General features: G+C 39.9%; 2 protein-coding genes across 3 annotated transcripts; one reads left to right on the plus strand and one right to left on the minus strand.

The window, feature by feature from the left end:
• Positions 1 to 2: 2 nt before the first annotated feature.
• LOC144468110 (uncharacterized) lies at positions 3 to 7,921 on the plus strand. Of its 2 annotated transcripts, none has more exons than XM_078177301.1 (5): positions 3 to 221; positions 3,918 to 4,397; positions 5,009 to 5,188; positions 6,179 to 6,293; positions 6,683 to 7,921. In XM_078177301.1, the coding sequence occupies exons 2-5, from the start codon at positions 4,340 to 4,342 to the stop codon at positions 6,795 to 6,797; spliced, it is 468 nt and encodes a 155-aa protein (XP_078033427.1). In that variant the 5' UTR covers positions 3 to 221; positions 3,918 to 4,339; the 3' UTR covers positions 6,798 to 7,921. The 2 variants fall into 2 exon arrangements, with proteins under 2 accessions (XP_078033427.1, XP_078033428.1); XM_078177302.1 differs by having other exon boundaries at positions 5,012 to 5,188; positions 6,683 to 7,920.
• A 2,193-nt stretch (positions 7,922 to 10,114) lies between these two features.
• On the minus strand, positions 10,115 to 14,278 carry Su(fu) (suppressor of fused). The gene is made up of 7 exons (XM_078177296.1): positions 13,910 to 14,278; positions 13,154 to 13,246; positions 11,680 to 11,989; positions 11,358 to 11,593; positions 11,050 to 11,280; positions 10,762 to 10,969; positions 10,115 to 10,682 (listed from the first exon to the last, which is right to left on the minus strand). The coding sequence occupies exons 1-7, from the start codon at positions 14,080 to 14,082 to the stop codon at positions 10,617 to 10,619; spliced, it is 1,317 nt and encodes a 438-aa protein (XP_078033422.1). The 5' UTR covers positions 14,083 to 14,278; the 3' UTR covers positions 10,115 to 10,616.
• Between the last annotated feature and the right edge of the window lie 106 nt (positions 14,279 to 14,384).

Consider the following 14,384-nt stretch of genomic DNA (forward strand, 5'->3'; position numbering starts at 1 on the left):
CATTTTTCGAAAAATACTATCACATCGTGTACCCGCAGTGTCGCTACGACAGAGACGGACGGCCGCTTCGGAGCGACGAGGTGATTGGCCCGCGAGACGGTGCGCATGCGCGACCCGCGGGATTTTGAATCGCCTCGCGTTATCAAGCGAGACGCGGACAAGTTTCACCAGCTGTCGGTCCTCGCCGAGGCCTTCCGTCGTTTGCCACCGGATTGACAAAGGTAACTCGATCGCTATCGTCACACAGCCTGATTAGCATGCCACCAATTAGCATTACCTGCTTGCAATCTCTACTTCTTCCTATCCTTGTCAATGACGCAATATTACGACTTCTCATTGTTTCTTGTTATTTGCTCGTTGTTCGGTTTGCAAACGATAGAATTACTACGCTGGTCAAAATGATCGGTTTCGCAGTTGTAATTTCAATACTACACCTACTGTGCATTCATCAAAATGGCCGTCTTTATCATTTTTATTTTAACACTTTTACAGGGCCGATGAAAATAATCAAATTGACGTTTTCAATTTTACAATTGTTGAAAATAAACACTCTCTAATACAGTATAGTGAAAATGACGAAAAATTTAAGTAAATTCAATTTCGCTACACTTCTAAATTACAAAGCGATAGATGTTAGTTACTTATACTACTCGGTAAGTCTAGTGTTACAGTTTGTTTACATTGGAAAGATTCTTCAGTGCGAAATTATTATTAATTCAAGTGTACGCGTAATAAATAATCGTTGAAGGTCGGAATAAATTCAATGTTATTATTGTTACGAAGAAATATATGTTAATTATTTTTAGAATTAAATAGATATAGTGTCGAAGCAGTGTGCATATTCTGAATTATTGGAATTTTCTAAAAAAAATAAAAATGGTATTGATTACAGTATTCAATAAATTTTTGGTTCTAATCATTTCAGTGAGTTTAATATAATCCAACAATATTTTGATATTTATTGGATATGTACATGTACTTTGTCATTTGTTTTATAAATGGCTTGTATAATTTGGTTCATTTACGAATGCACAAAATCCATAGTCTAGACGCGAATAAAGTGCACGGAAAACATAATTGATTCTGCAGTTAAGAAAATAGTAAAATTAACTTCTTGCATCCTTCCTTCGTTAAAATTACATATTAGCACTGGTAAATTACACAACTGCATAGAACAAAAACTTCGTTACTAAACGCGATTCCAGTTAACCGTTACTTATGCAAAAAGAAAAATGATAACCTGAAGTTATCAAACATCGATGACACGTGAATCTGGTCGGAATGCTTGCCAGTAGATTCGCCGGCAAATTAGCAGTTTTGCTTGAAACAATGGACCCGATATCATTAAGAAACGTAAATATAGAGAAAGTTGCGGCACACTATCTAGCCGCGTGGCGACAAAGGCAACGCGCAGGTCTAAAGTGGCTGAACCAGCACTCGAGCGATCAGGGCTTGCAGGGCTTACAACAGGGTGTACTTCTGGAAGGGTCTGTCTTACAATTATCTCAGCCCAGTTGGCCCTGATACGGATGGGACAGGTCGAGTGCCCTGAAACGAAGGAGCCCACTTTGTGCAGAATTCTGTAGTTCGAGTCGAGATATTTTATAATAGATTTTCATTGTAGCAAACAATGTTAAACACTGTGAATAATTCCAGTTGATTGACAAGCGAAGAGCAATTTGATTTATAAGCAGTAAGATAGCTAACGTTTCAAGGTAAATGATCCCGCGATGATGACTTTGAAGTGTGCTACAGGCGAACGATTTTCAGGGATAATTTAAAATTCGGGTCGACGTACTGCGAATCAAAATATCAAAACATTAGAAGAACCTCGGTTCAGAAGTCATTAACCCCACGATACAATAATTCGGTTCTAAAAACGAACGGTGCGTACAGTAACATCAAATTTCACCTTTCGATGTACACACACCTCGTCTGCCGTTCAACTATCATAGGAAGCGACTTACAATAACGTGTTTACGTGTCTAAACGGTTCCCTGTAATTTCAATCTGAGAGACAGCGCGGTTCCTTCACCCGAATCCTCCAGTTTTTAGTAGACGCTCTTTTAACCCTCTTAGTACCGGCAAAAGACTCTGTATCTGAGCGAAATGTTTAAAACTCGTTTAACGAAGTTTGATAAAGTTACGGAAAGAAATTGCAAGAACTTTGAGAAGCCTGATAAATAACAAATTCAAAAGGGGAGAAGAAATAGGAAATGAAATTGTTGTTTATTAAAAATATTAAGAAAACTATCTTTCCAACAATAGCCAACAATGATATACTGTTCGACACTGAGAGGGTTAAACCTAGCTTTTCGATTCATTTGCAAATCGTCGCGTCAGTTAATTTATCGCGCTGTTACTCCAGCATTGATTATTATCAACAAGCTTTTCGATTCGACTTTCAACAAATTGTTGAGACTCTGATTTTTTAAAATTTCCACCAGAGCTAATGGAATAGTCCAACACGTTCTCCGGCTTTTCTGCTACCCTCGCGGATAAAATACGACGTCTTTATTGGGTCACAATGTTCTCAACAATGGAATAACTAACACGGTAACTTTACGATCGGAACGAATGCGTTTTTCATGCCGCCCGGTTGAAAATGTAGAGCACGATACGTCAAGACAAAGCCGACATACCATTGCTCTTCCAAGAAATCACGTGAAAGATTAAACATCCGAAGTATTCGCTTATCCCCGTCAGAAAGGGGCGGTGTTCGCAACTTTGTTAATAATCGAGGCGGTCGGGTTCTGAAGTACCACCGGGGAGGCGGGCTTGTAAATGTTTGATGTCAATAGCTGACGAAGAGACCTAGATTGACCTTTTCTGAATGCGGAGTACATTCGGTGTCGGCAAGTTGGCTTAATTGCTGCTTATTGTTAGCTTAAAATTGGTCAACATGAAAAAGCACACTTTGCACGGCCCCCCGTCATCAACCCATTGTTTTGCGATTCTTTCAACAGCTGCGATGATGAGATAATCATTTGAACCCGATTTGTTCGCTTGTTAGAGGTTCATTCGAAATGAGACGAAAGAACTATTATAGAAATCTAGTTTGTCGCAGAAAGTTTCTTTAACTTATAATCGATTGTTAAGTAAATTAATCCCTTTAGCACATCAAGAAGATTCAACCCGTTTTGTCCACTTTTAAAATATATTCGAATATAGTTTCGTAAGCCACTGTAGCCAGACGAGGGTAGAAATATTTCAAATAAGAAATACAAATATTAGCGATTACTAATAATTGAAATATCAGTTGAAATACTTAATTGCCTTCACAAATACATTATTAGAATATTAACATTACAATATGAAGCTAAAATACTTCATGGAACTAAATATTTTCTTCATTGTGCGTGAAATGAAACAATGAAATGAAACATCTCCCACGAGATTTTGGCCGACGAAGCAACTGCGAGTATGCCTTGAGATTCGTGTTTGCCTTTGAAATATGTATTACTCGAGATATGTACATTGTTAAAAGCCAGCAGACGTTAAACGTGCCAATTACATTTATTAATTAAGATGATACATGAAATAAATCTGAAATATCGTTTCGTACAAACGAGAGTATGTTCGTTAACTATTTCCGGCAGTTATCGAAATATTTTTATCCACGTCTGACCACTGTAGGTCATCGATCAAAATACACGCCGAAACATCTTTCGAAACGTTTCCACGATTCGACGTGCACGCGGTTCATTGTCTTTGCCCCATAAACCCCCATCGTCGAGCTACGCCCACGCTTCGCGGCGTAGACAAGTGTCCAGGCACGACTGTGCGTGCACGCGCCTAGAAATCGCTACTGCGCCCACAATTCGCGTGCTGCCCGCTCGCATTTTATCGTTTCGTTCCGCGGGATGGGATCACGCAACTCTAGACTGTTTCTAGTCCTCGAATGTGTTCCTGCGTAGATCCCGGGTCAGACCCGAGGGAGACCGCACGCACCGCCGTGGTTCCCTTCGCCCCGGGGTCGCGCAATCCAGGAGACAGAGATCATCGATCAGAGTGGCCTGTACACCCGCCGTAAGAAAGCCTAGATCAACGCGACCACGAATCATCGCCTTGGTAACCGTCCGACAAAACACTGGGTCGCGGATGCGATACGCCGCGAGCAGTGTCATCGTCGCCGAGGTACGATCCCCGGTTTCTTGGCTACGTCCGAATGGATCCGACAGCCGGGACACGTTGACACCGCGTCGCGACTGGCACACGTCGTTCTTGCATTTCGTCTGACATGAGCCCGCTGGAGGAACGCGACACGAAGGACTCTGGGTTCAACAGCTGACGGCTGATCAGGGCGCTCGATTCCTGGCTACATCGGACCCGGGGAAAGATGGATGCCGGCCTCTCTTGGATCCTCTGTTTCGGGCTGATACTCGTCGTGTCGCAAGGTCAGTTTTCACGCGGACACCGTCAACCGATTTTAGTTAGCCCCGTAGCAAATGTATCCCAACATCGGTCGAATACTGATCTACGTTCTACGGTCGGCCGACTTATGACAAGGTTCATTCACTCTGCCTTGCGTTGAAACTGTGTTAACGTTATATACCACATTTCATGGAAAATTGTAGAAACTCTTTGTCAAAAGTTTCTTTGCTTGTTATTGACGGATTTATTTCTTTTCAGTTCATTGTTTTACAGTAGAACCTCGATTATCCTGTCCTTTGATGTTAAAAGATTGTATTGTTGTATGTTGGATATAATCAATTCATACGCATTCATACGGAAAAGTCGATAAAGAGAAATTTGGCATTACGGCTAAGTAACTGGTCTCCATTATCCGAATATTTGTATCACCCTAAGCCGGATAATCGCGGTCCCTCTGTACTATTTATTTCTTCGGGAATTCTAACATTTCGAATACCGTGAATGGGAAAATTATACGAAGACTATCTGTGACCGTTCCGTTGTTCAGGGCGAAACAAAATCTCTGATTTTGCTGAACGTTCTTAAGGACTGTTTGGAGAATAATTTGCTTCCGTGTGCTTTGACTCTGCCGCAGCAGGCTGGGCCATTGACTGTTTCAAGTGCGTGTCAATCGACGGGGACAATAAGCCCTGCGACGACCCGTTCCACAATAACGGGAGCCTGGCATTCTTGGAGTCGCCATGCCTGGGAGGCCGCAAGGGCCGCGATGGTCTCTTCCCTGCGACCGCGTGCATCAAAATAGCAGGCATATACGGTAAAACTTCCTCCTTTTGTGATTGCGAGTGGTCCTTAACCCCCTTTTCGCGCTACGTGTTCACTGAATACACTATGGTTCGCGGCACAATACGGTCCGTGTCGAAGACCTTACGGCTGCGAGAGGGCGGGTAAATTGCTCAAAATAATGAGCCGGCTATTTCCCTCGGAATCGCGAATTTACGGCAAATAATTAGAAGCAAACATTTGCGTTTCCCCTAGGGAATTATTCTTTGCGAAACGAGCTCGCCTCGCAATTTACGGCGAAGACTCGTACACGTCCCTTCGAAAACAATATCGTTGCGCAAGCCATTGTTCGAAATTTCTACGACGACATCAGGAAGTAGTCGCATTAATACATACCCGCTTTTTAATCTTTTAACACAATAATATCATTGTGTTATCTTCGGTTAAAATTGCCACGGTGGCCGCAGGAAGTACTCGGATCAATGTACATCTTTATTCATTTGAAAACGGCATTATTGTCGTGTTATCTTTGTTTCAAATTACTACGTTACCCTCCGGGTGGTATTTGCATTAATAAACATATTTGTTCGCTCAAAAACAATAACGTTGCTGTGTTATCTTCGTTTAATATTTACCGAGGCAGCTTCGGAAAATATTTGCACGCTCCGCGTCTTCGTGGAATTCATGTTAAAATAATCACTCCGACGGAAACGCTAGAAAACTGGAATTGGAAAATTTGTTTCCGGCTGAATTCACTGCCACGTTTCAAGATTAAAGCTTCCTCTTTCTAACGGCTTCTTAAAACTTCGTGTTCGATTCTTTTTTACTGTTTTATAGATCAAGAACGGTAAACACGTTCCGCAGTGTACATTACCATAAAGATGGCGGTTTCCAATTCTTTCCAAATTTTTCCAATTCTTTTACAGACATTGTAATTTCTAGCAATTTCGCGGTATCGTGCCCCCTAGAAATTCGATTGTTTCCCGTTCGAACACGTAAGAATGAATGACTTGTGACCGATTAGATGAGTCTGGGATCTCGTTGACGGTGAGGAGCTGCGCGTTGGACAGCGGATCTTTGACGACCGACTCGGAAATTATAAGAATGTCGCACTGCGGTGGATTCTACTTCGACGACAAGTGAGTTTAAGCGAGAATCGAGTTTTGCTTGCTTCGTTTTTAGACCGTAGACGATGGCGCGTGAGCGCAGAAAGTTTGACAATCTGGAATTGAAAGAGCACTGTCCGTTTGCCGAAGAGGCAACTGCCGCTGCTGACTGTACAAACATTGTTCAATGAATATTCTCAAGGAACTTATTAACACCGAATCTTAGTGAAATTATTCGTTTAATAAAACAAAATGATCAGTAATACGCTCGATCGGAACCGACTATGCATAACCCTGTGCAGACTTTTCAAAGATTTATTTGAAATTCGTACGTTTCAATTTCAGACTGCGCAATTTCGTAGATAATTTGATGCATTGCGGCTGGATTGTTAATTGTTCCGGTGTTGAAATTCGATTTTCAGATACGTCCGCGGTTGCGTGCAATCCTGCAACGATGCGGACGCTTGCAACGGGTCCACGCGACACGCAGCTTCGTTCATGCTTCTAATCTTGTCGCTTTTCGCCGAGTTCGTCTGACGATGATCTACCACATATCACTTATTACAATTATAGGGAGATTACAATTATAGGCAATTATTGTATATATATATAAAACAAAAAAGAGAAAGCCTTTTAACGGAACATACGCATAACGGACCACTTCGAACTTAAAACTATGGATACGACCAATTAGCTGTGGACCAACGATGAGCAAGAAGTAATATATCATCGATAAGATAACGATACCAACATCAATTATCAGAGAACTATTTACGATTAGACTAATTAGTACAATATGAAGTCCCGGTATGGAGTATGTTTGATTTCGCTGTGTTCGGATGGCTTTTGAGGAAAATTATTATCCAGAAAGGGAGACGTTTGTATCCGAGTTGTACAGAGTTTAAAGTTTTTGAGATGTTATATTTACGAGTTGTTTTATTTGAAAGAATTTTATTAGATTCGTTCCACGTAAATACATTTATATGATTCAACGAAATGCATTATCGAACACTGCAGGCGCACGCCTGACATCATTCATTAACGTTTCTTTAAATACGAATCACATGCTAGAATTATTTCACGTGCATGTACATATATACTCGTATCGGACATACTACATAGTCGAATAATATTCAAGACGAACTCACTATTTGATACTGCTAGATAGTTTGCAAATAGGAACGACGAAAGAACTGCCATGATTATTACGAGTACTTATATACAAACATAACCGTTAATTTAAATCGATCAAATATCGTAAAGGGTATGAAGAATAGAATATACATATATATATATATATTATATAATAGTCATCGCTTGACAACAGTGAGATATACAATATATATATTAACGAAACGACAGCAGACTGTATAAGATATTAAATAAATCAAATTTTAATTTAAGATCATACAAAACTCTTCATACGGTACCCTGTACTCTCGCGAATATCGTTTAAGCAATAATGTTACGACAAACATAAAAGGGTGCATAATTAATTTTCGCGAAGGGTCGATCAAGTGCCATTTGAACTTGACGGAAACGGAACAACGAGAACAAAAATGATTAAAAACTTATCTCCCGATCGAACAAAAATGTAACACCTATAGCACCTGCATCGCGCCACTCGAAAATATTAATTACATAAAAGGAAAGCAGTCCTCATTAAACCACTCGACCGTTCCCTCCACCTCCGCGTAGAAAGAACCTACAGCTCGACCCAGTTTCCAGAATCACCCTGTAGAGAGACGTAAAAAAAATACAGAAAGAAAACTAAAATGCGACGAAGATAAGATCACTTTGTTATCAATTACTGCATCGCAAGCGACCGTGGCCAGAATCATCGAAATAAGGAGTAACCACTTGAATTCCGTTAGAGCTCCGTGGAATATTTTTAATCAAAAAAAAAAATGTTCACTCCATTTCATCGTATCATAAAAGAAGTACAAAACACGGTTCTCCAAACATTCTGGATATCGAAACTGTCGGAAAGAAAAATGCAATTCGCAGTCATCTCTAAATAAAACTTCAGCAGTGCTACGCATTCGAATGGGTGAACTAAGTTAACGGGAAGGCTCGTTATCGAAGTAATTACGAAGATTTTATTGCGTGAAGTAACATGATCGACCTCCTACAATAAATCTTCTCGTCGCAGACTAAACAATTTTCTCACGCAACCACGATTGACAACCACGCGATTCAAGGTTCACGCGTCTGAAGGCGATCCTAATCAGCGGATCGGTTCACGCCGCGCGAAAAATAAATGAAACGCAGGATCAAAGGTTCGCGACAATGTTCTCCCCTTAATGTCTCTTTGTAACTGTACGCCAATTTGCTCGCGGTTTCGATGTAATTTGCCGCGCGAGGGGTTAGATCAAGGGAAAATTATGCGAAGGGCGCAGGTACCACGGGAAAATCGTGGACCATGAACAACCGCGTGACGGACGCCACGCAACAGTGCGTCGAATTTTTGTCGCGCGTTGTCTGTTGGCTCTGGGAGACACTCGACAAGTTAATGGACATCTTGTTCGACTTCCTGGCGAGGTTAATCGAGCTGACGCTGGCGGTGATGAACCTGATTTTCCAGACAATTTGCTTCCTAAGGGACCTCTGTATCGAGGCCATGCAAACGTTCGCGAACATTTTCCGAGGGATCGTTAACGTTATCAGGAACATCACCTGCGAGGAAGTCGAGGACTTTGCCTCGGCTTGCATTGTTGTTTTACTGTGGATCGGTTTCTTCAGGATCGTCAAGACTCTGATCACTCAAGTACGATCTCGCTGGATCTTTATGTATTTTTGTTTTCACCGCCCGAGATGTTTGAATTCGACAAAATATCTAACGATCCTATGAGCATTGTACCGTGTTTCCAACCCCCTGAAGAATAGTTGCGCAAAAGATCCTGCTTCAGTTTACGCTCATTTTTGTTTTACGCATTAATTCGATTATGTTTTATTCAATCAGAGAGAAATGAAGAATTGACGGTATTCGAAACAGAAAATGAGTGAATTATCACCTGAAGAGGACGAAGGTTCACAAAAATGACTGGAATTTCAATTCGACGATTTTCCCTTTCTTCTAATTAAGCCCGCTGTTTCCCTTCATTTTTTTAAACAAATTTTGGTACAGAAGCTTTGTTCATTGTAAATAGGAAATTCGTTTCGTGCTATTATAGATCTATGATTTTCAGGAAAACAAGTGCTATTTATGAACACTTTTAAAAACATTCTTGAATAAACAAAATTAAATCATTTCCCATAAATACATCTCAATGATTTTAATATTTGTGATATTTTCAATGTGTAATAGTTTATATAATATTATTAACATAAACTTACTTGATATCGACGAAAGGCGATTTTTACAAACTATCATCGCGTTGGTCTATTATTCGTTAGCACTGCTACACTTTAAATAACTAATATAACCGTCCTCTCCTCACTGCGACGGTTTTAATACTAAACAGAATGTTTCTTATTAGTATGAAAGTGTCAATGTCATATCTATGTATCTCTCTCAGAACGCTCGAGCCAACCTTTACCATTTCTTTTGTCGTGCCCACTTGCCGAACACAGACAATAAGCTAACGGTTGAAAAAGAAGGGGAGTGCGCCTGTCCTGCAAGAAGAAAGCCAGGAAGAAGGGCCGCCCGACGAAATGACAAACGATTTCGAGCAGATCCTACGAAAGGGGAATTTGAATGATTGAAATCCTGTAACAAGTAAAAATGTTGGAAATAATTGTTCGAACGAATTGAACGCTGGTAATGAAAAATTTTAAAAACCCTGTTTCACAGATCCGAGGAAAAAATTTCCGCCAAGCAAGGATGATCGGGCAAACGATTTGTGATAAATGTATAAGAAATAAACTGTATAATTTGCTTATAAATACTACACCCTATGCTTTATTCCATTACACATTCGTTTTATAAAAATTGGTTCAAGGCACTGACAACAGTCATGTCAGAATGTTTGTCTTCACTATTTACAAAAACTGTTCATTAGCTGTAACAATGTGTAAACTCGTATATCAAATACAATTACACGTTTTAACTTGTTCTTCTATTATGTACAGAATTAAATATAAATCATTTAACAGACATCAACCTGGAAAAGAGGGGCGCAGAAAACTTTTCCGGCGGAACACGTAAAATAAATTTTCTGAGTAAATAATTATAAATATAATTCGGCTCCTCTTTCACACATTGATATGCGTAGTCTTATAGTTCCGTAGTTTAGATTGAGTTTTATACAGTTATAAATAAGTTTTGAGAAACCCACTTTTTAACTGAATCAAATAATACTTTGCTTATTTTAACTGATTATGCTAACTTGGTCGACGTGTTCAGCGAACGCATTCTCAATCGTTGATAACGGTAATAACGAGTTTGTGCTCGGGCCAGGAGAACGTCTTTGGCAATTGGACCTATAACAATCATTAATATTAAATTTGTAATTATAGAATCATTGATGTATCTCGTAATGTATGTTTGGTTGTAGCTCACTTCATTTGGCGAATTTAAAATTTGAAACTCTTGTGCCATCTTCTCTGATAGATCTTCTGGAAGCAGAACCTGTAACCATGGTCCCTGAACTACATATGGTTTTTCCCTAGAAACGAGAGTTCCAGTGACGGTCGGTGCCACTATAGTAACAGCTGTATTGGACAGTATAGACTTAAACGTAAAATGCCTTCCGTGCATGACACGTCCCCTAAAAAGTATGCGATATTGAAGATATAATGATTTTGAAGACATTTCATTTAGTAACAGTATTTTAGTAACTTTGCATACTTTATTGCTAATGGTAACAAGGATCCTGCTTCAAGGTTGAAGGTTAAATGAAGACCTGGTAATACTTTAACAAAGTTATCATGTGACAAACTCGAATCCAGTTCACAAGGGGATAATCTCTCTGATTTTATAATTGGTTTTATATCTTCTTCTTCATCTTCTTCTTCATCCGATTCGTTCCTTTTCTCTCTATATCTTTCTGAGCTTCTGTCATAGTTTACTTGAACCCACCTGTAAAGTAATGGAGCATTGTAGTACTGCTGACGATTATCGTTTCAATCTTGAATGAACTAATTTGTAACACTTGCCAACACTTTGCAGACACACCACTCAAGTTGGACCCCTCCTTTTCTATACCACTTTGTATCTTTTCTGCAATAGAGGGTTCATCCTCCATAATGGAACGTGTCCTTCTCATATCTGTTACCAACCAAGGTCCACAAACGTGGCTCGTTTTTAATAAACTCACAAGACCTAAGCCATTCCAATGTTGTGCAGCCTGCAATTCTTCAGATGTCACGCCTATAATTTGAACAAATGAAACCTGTAACATCACGCATCAACCATCAAAACCATAATACACAGACAATCAATGAAATAAACGATTCTAATTTAAGTAGGCTCACTTACATCGCCATGAGGTGTGTAGATAGATGTTGGTAATTGAGGATCCCTGCCCATCAAGATCTGTGTAATGCGACCATTGCCATTATCGAGAGGAGCATGCCATGATACATGATCACCAGGCATTAACATATTCCCAGAATTAAAAACATATTTTGCTAACTGTTGCATTACGTTCGCTGGCCAAGTAGGAGGGGTCAACTCGTTTCTTTCTCTGACCAATCTGAAGGTCAACTCGAATCCAAATCCACTGGGACGTCCTGGACCACTTTTTGGATGTATCCTACCATCTCCGTGTAAATCTGATAAGCCCAAACTTTAAAAAAAAATACCCATTAGTATTTTAAGATGCTTCAGAAAAGAAGAGGAATTAAAGGAGAGGCATTAAGGATTCATTAAGACAAATATAACACCAGACTTGATTCACAAAAAATCGACTAGATTTAGTCAATGGTCGAACATATTTAGATAGACCAGACGGAAAAGGGGAAGTCCCGTTCGTCTATTTCCGGCGCGTCGCATTTTAAACGACTTTATCTTCCTGTACCCTACACTTTCTATATATAGAGAAAAAGGGAACTATTGAAACAGCTGCTGCAAGCTGAAGAAGGAAGGGTCATGCATCAAGAAAAAAAAAGGAAGAGGAACACCCTTTTCGCGGCAGACCATTCGTCATTCGGCGCTTAAGATTTAATAAGGAATTCCCGAAACGAGAGATCATTTGTCTTTCGACTGTATGGCTCACCGCTATCCCCTAATCGTGAATTTAGATTTCGGAGAAATTACAAATTGGAGAACAAAGGAAATCGTTACAACCATCAAGTTTTTGTTGCTTAAAATTTAGTTAGAGAATTAATTAGATTCGCAGTTATCAAAGGAAGAAAAGAACCCGTATATGGAGATTCACCTAAAAAACTAAAAGTTAATAATTTTTCGGCGATTGTTTAGTCTGTTCCTAAACATTAAGGGCTCAGGAACATGGGATTCTCTGAGCTGACAAGATTCGGAAACCCGGTACAGTTTATTCAACTTTATCGTCTTTTTCTAATTATGGTGGCCACGGTATATATGTGTCATCGAGGGTGCGCAGGAAAAATAACATGCGCCCACATCAAACAGAGGCACACTCCAGCTACTCAACAGGATGACACTGACGAATACCCGACTTCCCGTTTTTTTTTCACTCTAACATTCTTCCCTCTTTCTATGCCACGAACCAAAAGGGAGAACAAAAAAAATACAGGTCCCATCTTTTCTGAATGAACGATCGACAACGTTGTCCGCTTAAAAATCGCACAATCGTGATCAATGGAGCCATCGATAAAGAAAAAAAATATTAAACAAGTGGTACAGAAAATGTATGGAAACTATAATGGTGAATTCCGAAAAATAGATCGATATTTTCGAAAAATAAAGAAAACAAACCGGAAGTGCCAGGATATTTAAATGTTAGAATGTATTGGATGAAAATTTCACTCACCTGATGTAGTGCCAATGCGGTGGTACGCCTAATTCAGGACAGCCAGGATTCTCGTACATGCTTATGTAGTCGAGAGGATCCGGACCCCCCAACCTAGGCAAAGGTGCACAGAAAATCCCAGGTTATTTCGTTTTACATCCGGTTAAACGTGCATGGGACTAAATATAATACGCTTCCCTTCCTGTGCAACAGTTCCACACTCAAACATCATGCATACATTTTATCAAATAAATTTTCTTCGGTTTCCAAGCTAATTATGAGATATTCAAAAACAAAGATATGTATTCCTCACTACATTTAGACACCCAGTTTTCATATCGAAAATAAAAAGGTTTTGTCAATAATGTTGTAATATCTACTGAAAAAAATAATTCCATGTCAAGTGATATTATTACGATATATTTAGTTACGTTTTAAATAAGCGAATAGAATACCATCGTTCCTTCATCGGCTAGAAGACCAAAAAATGCATAACCGATATTGTTAACGATATTTTTTATTGCAAACTTAATAGAATTGTTATACACGAGAATATAAAAATAACAACCCTCGATAATGATTATGATATTCAATAACTTGTAATTCTAATGTACGACTCCCATGTATATGTGTTGCAATGGCAAAATAATGTAGTCATTGTTTCTCCGGGATCATGTGCTAAACGTCAAGCATACTCTTCTATTTTCTTTGCTCTTTAAATGCATCGGGCGTGTGGGAGAGGCTCGAGACCGTGAGAATAAACCAAAGAATTCGTACCAGTATTTAACGACTGCGGTAACAGTGAGTGGATTACTTTGATCTGGATAGATCTCTTTGCAAAGACTGTGCAAAGCGTCAAGGCCCGGAGCCCGTGTCGTCGGCGGCTGGGCTGGCAATCCGGGTGGATAACTTCGGCAAAATTCTTCTCTTTCGCGCATGTTTCCGTACATGTAGAGAAACTTTCACGGCTGCAATGATCTACCGAGCGAAAGATCCTACGGGATATGCAACGCGCAATCACTTTGTTTACAGTCGGCCACTACCTTGCACCTACCACCTCTTAACGTGCACGTCTCCAATCCTTGACAAAACTAAAATTCTTTCAGAGCGGACGACCGACTGATTCCGAAATCACTGCGCGTCTCTGAAAACGTTTTAGGAAACGCGAGAAATCGTTCTGTTATTGGACGGTTCTGTCCGTTCTGGCTTCTTATTGGCTTGTCACATTAAAGACACCAGTTTCCGTACCCAA

The sequence above is a fragment of the Augochlora pura genome, chromosome 3 (genome assembly GCF_028453695.1).
Source record: "Augochlora pura isolate Apur16 chromosome 3, APUR_v2.2.1, whole genome shotgun sequence".
In the NCBI taxonomy this organism is placed as follows: domain Eukaryota; kingdom Metazoa; phylum Arthropoda; class Insecta; order Hymenoptera; family Halictidae; genus Augochlora; species Augochlora pura.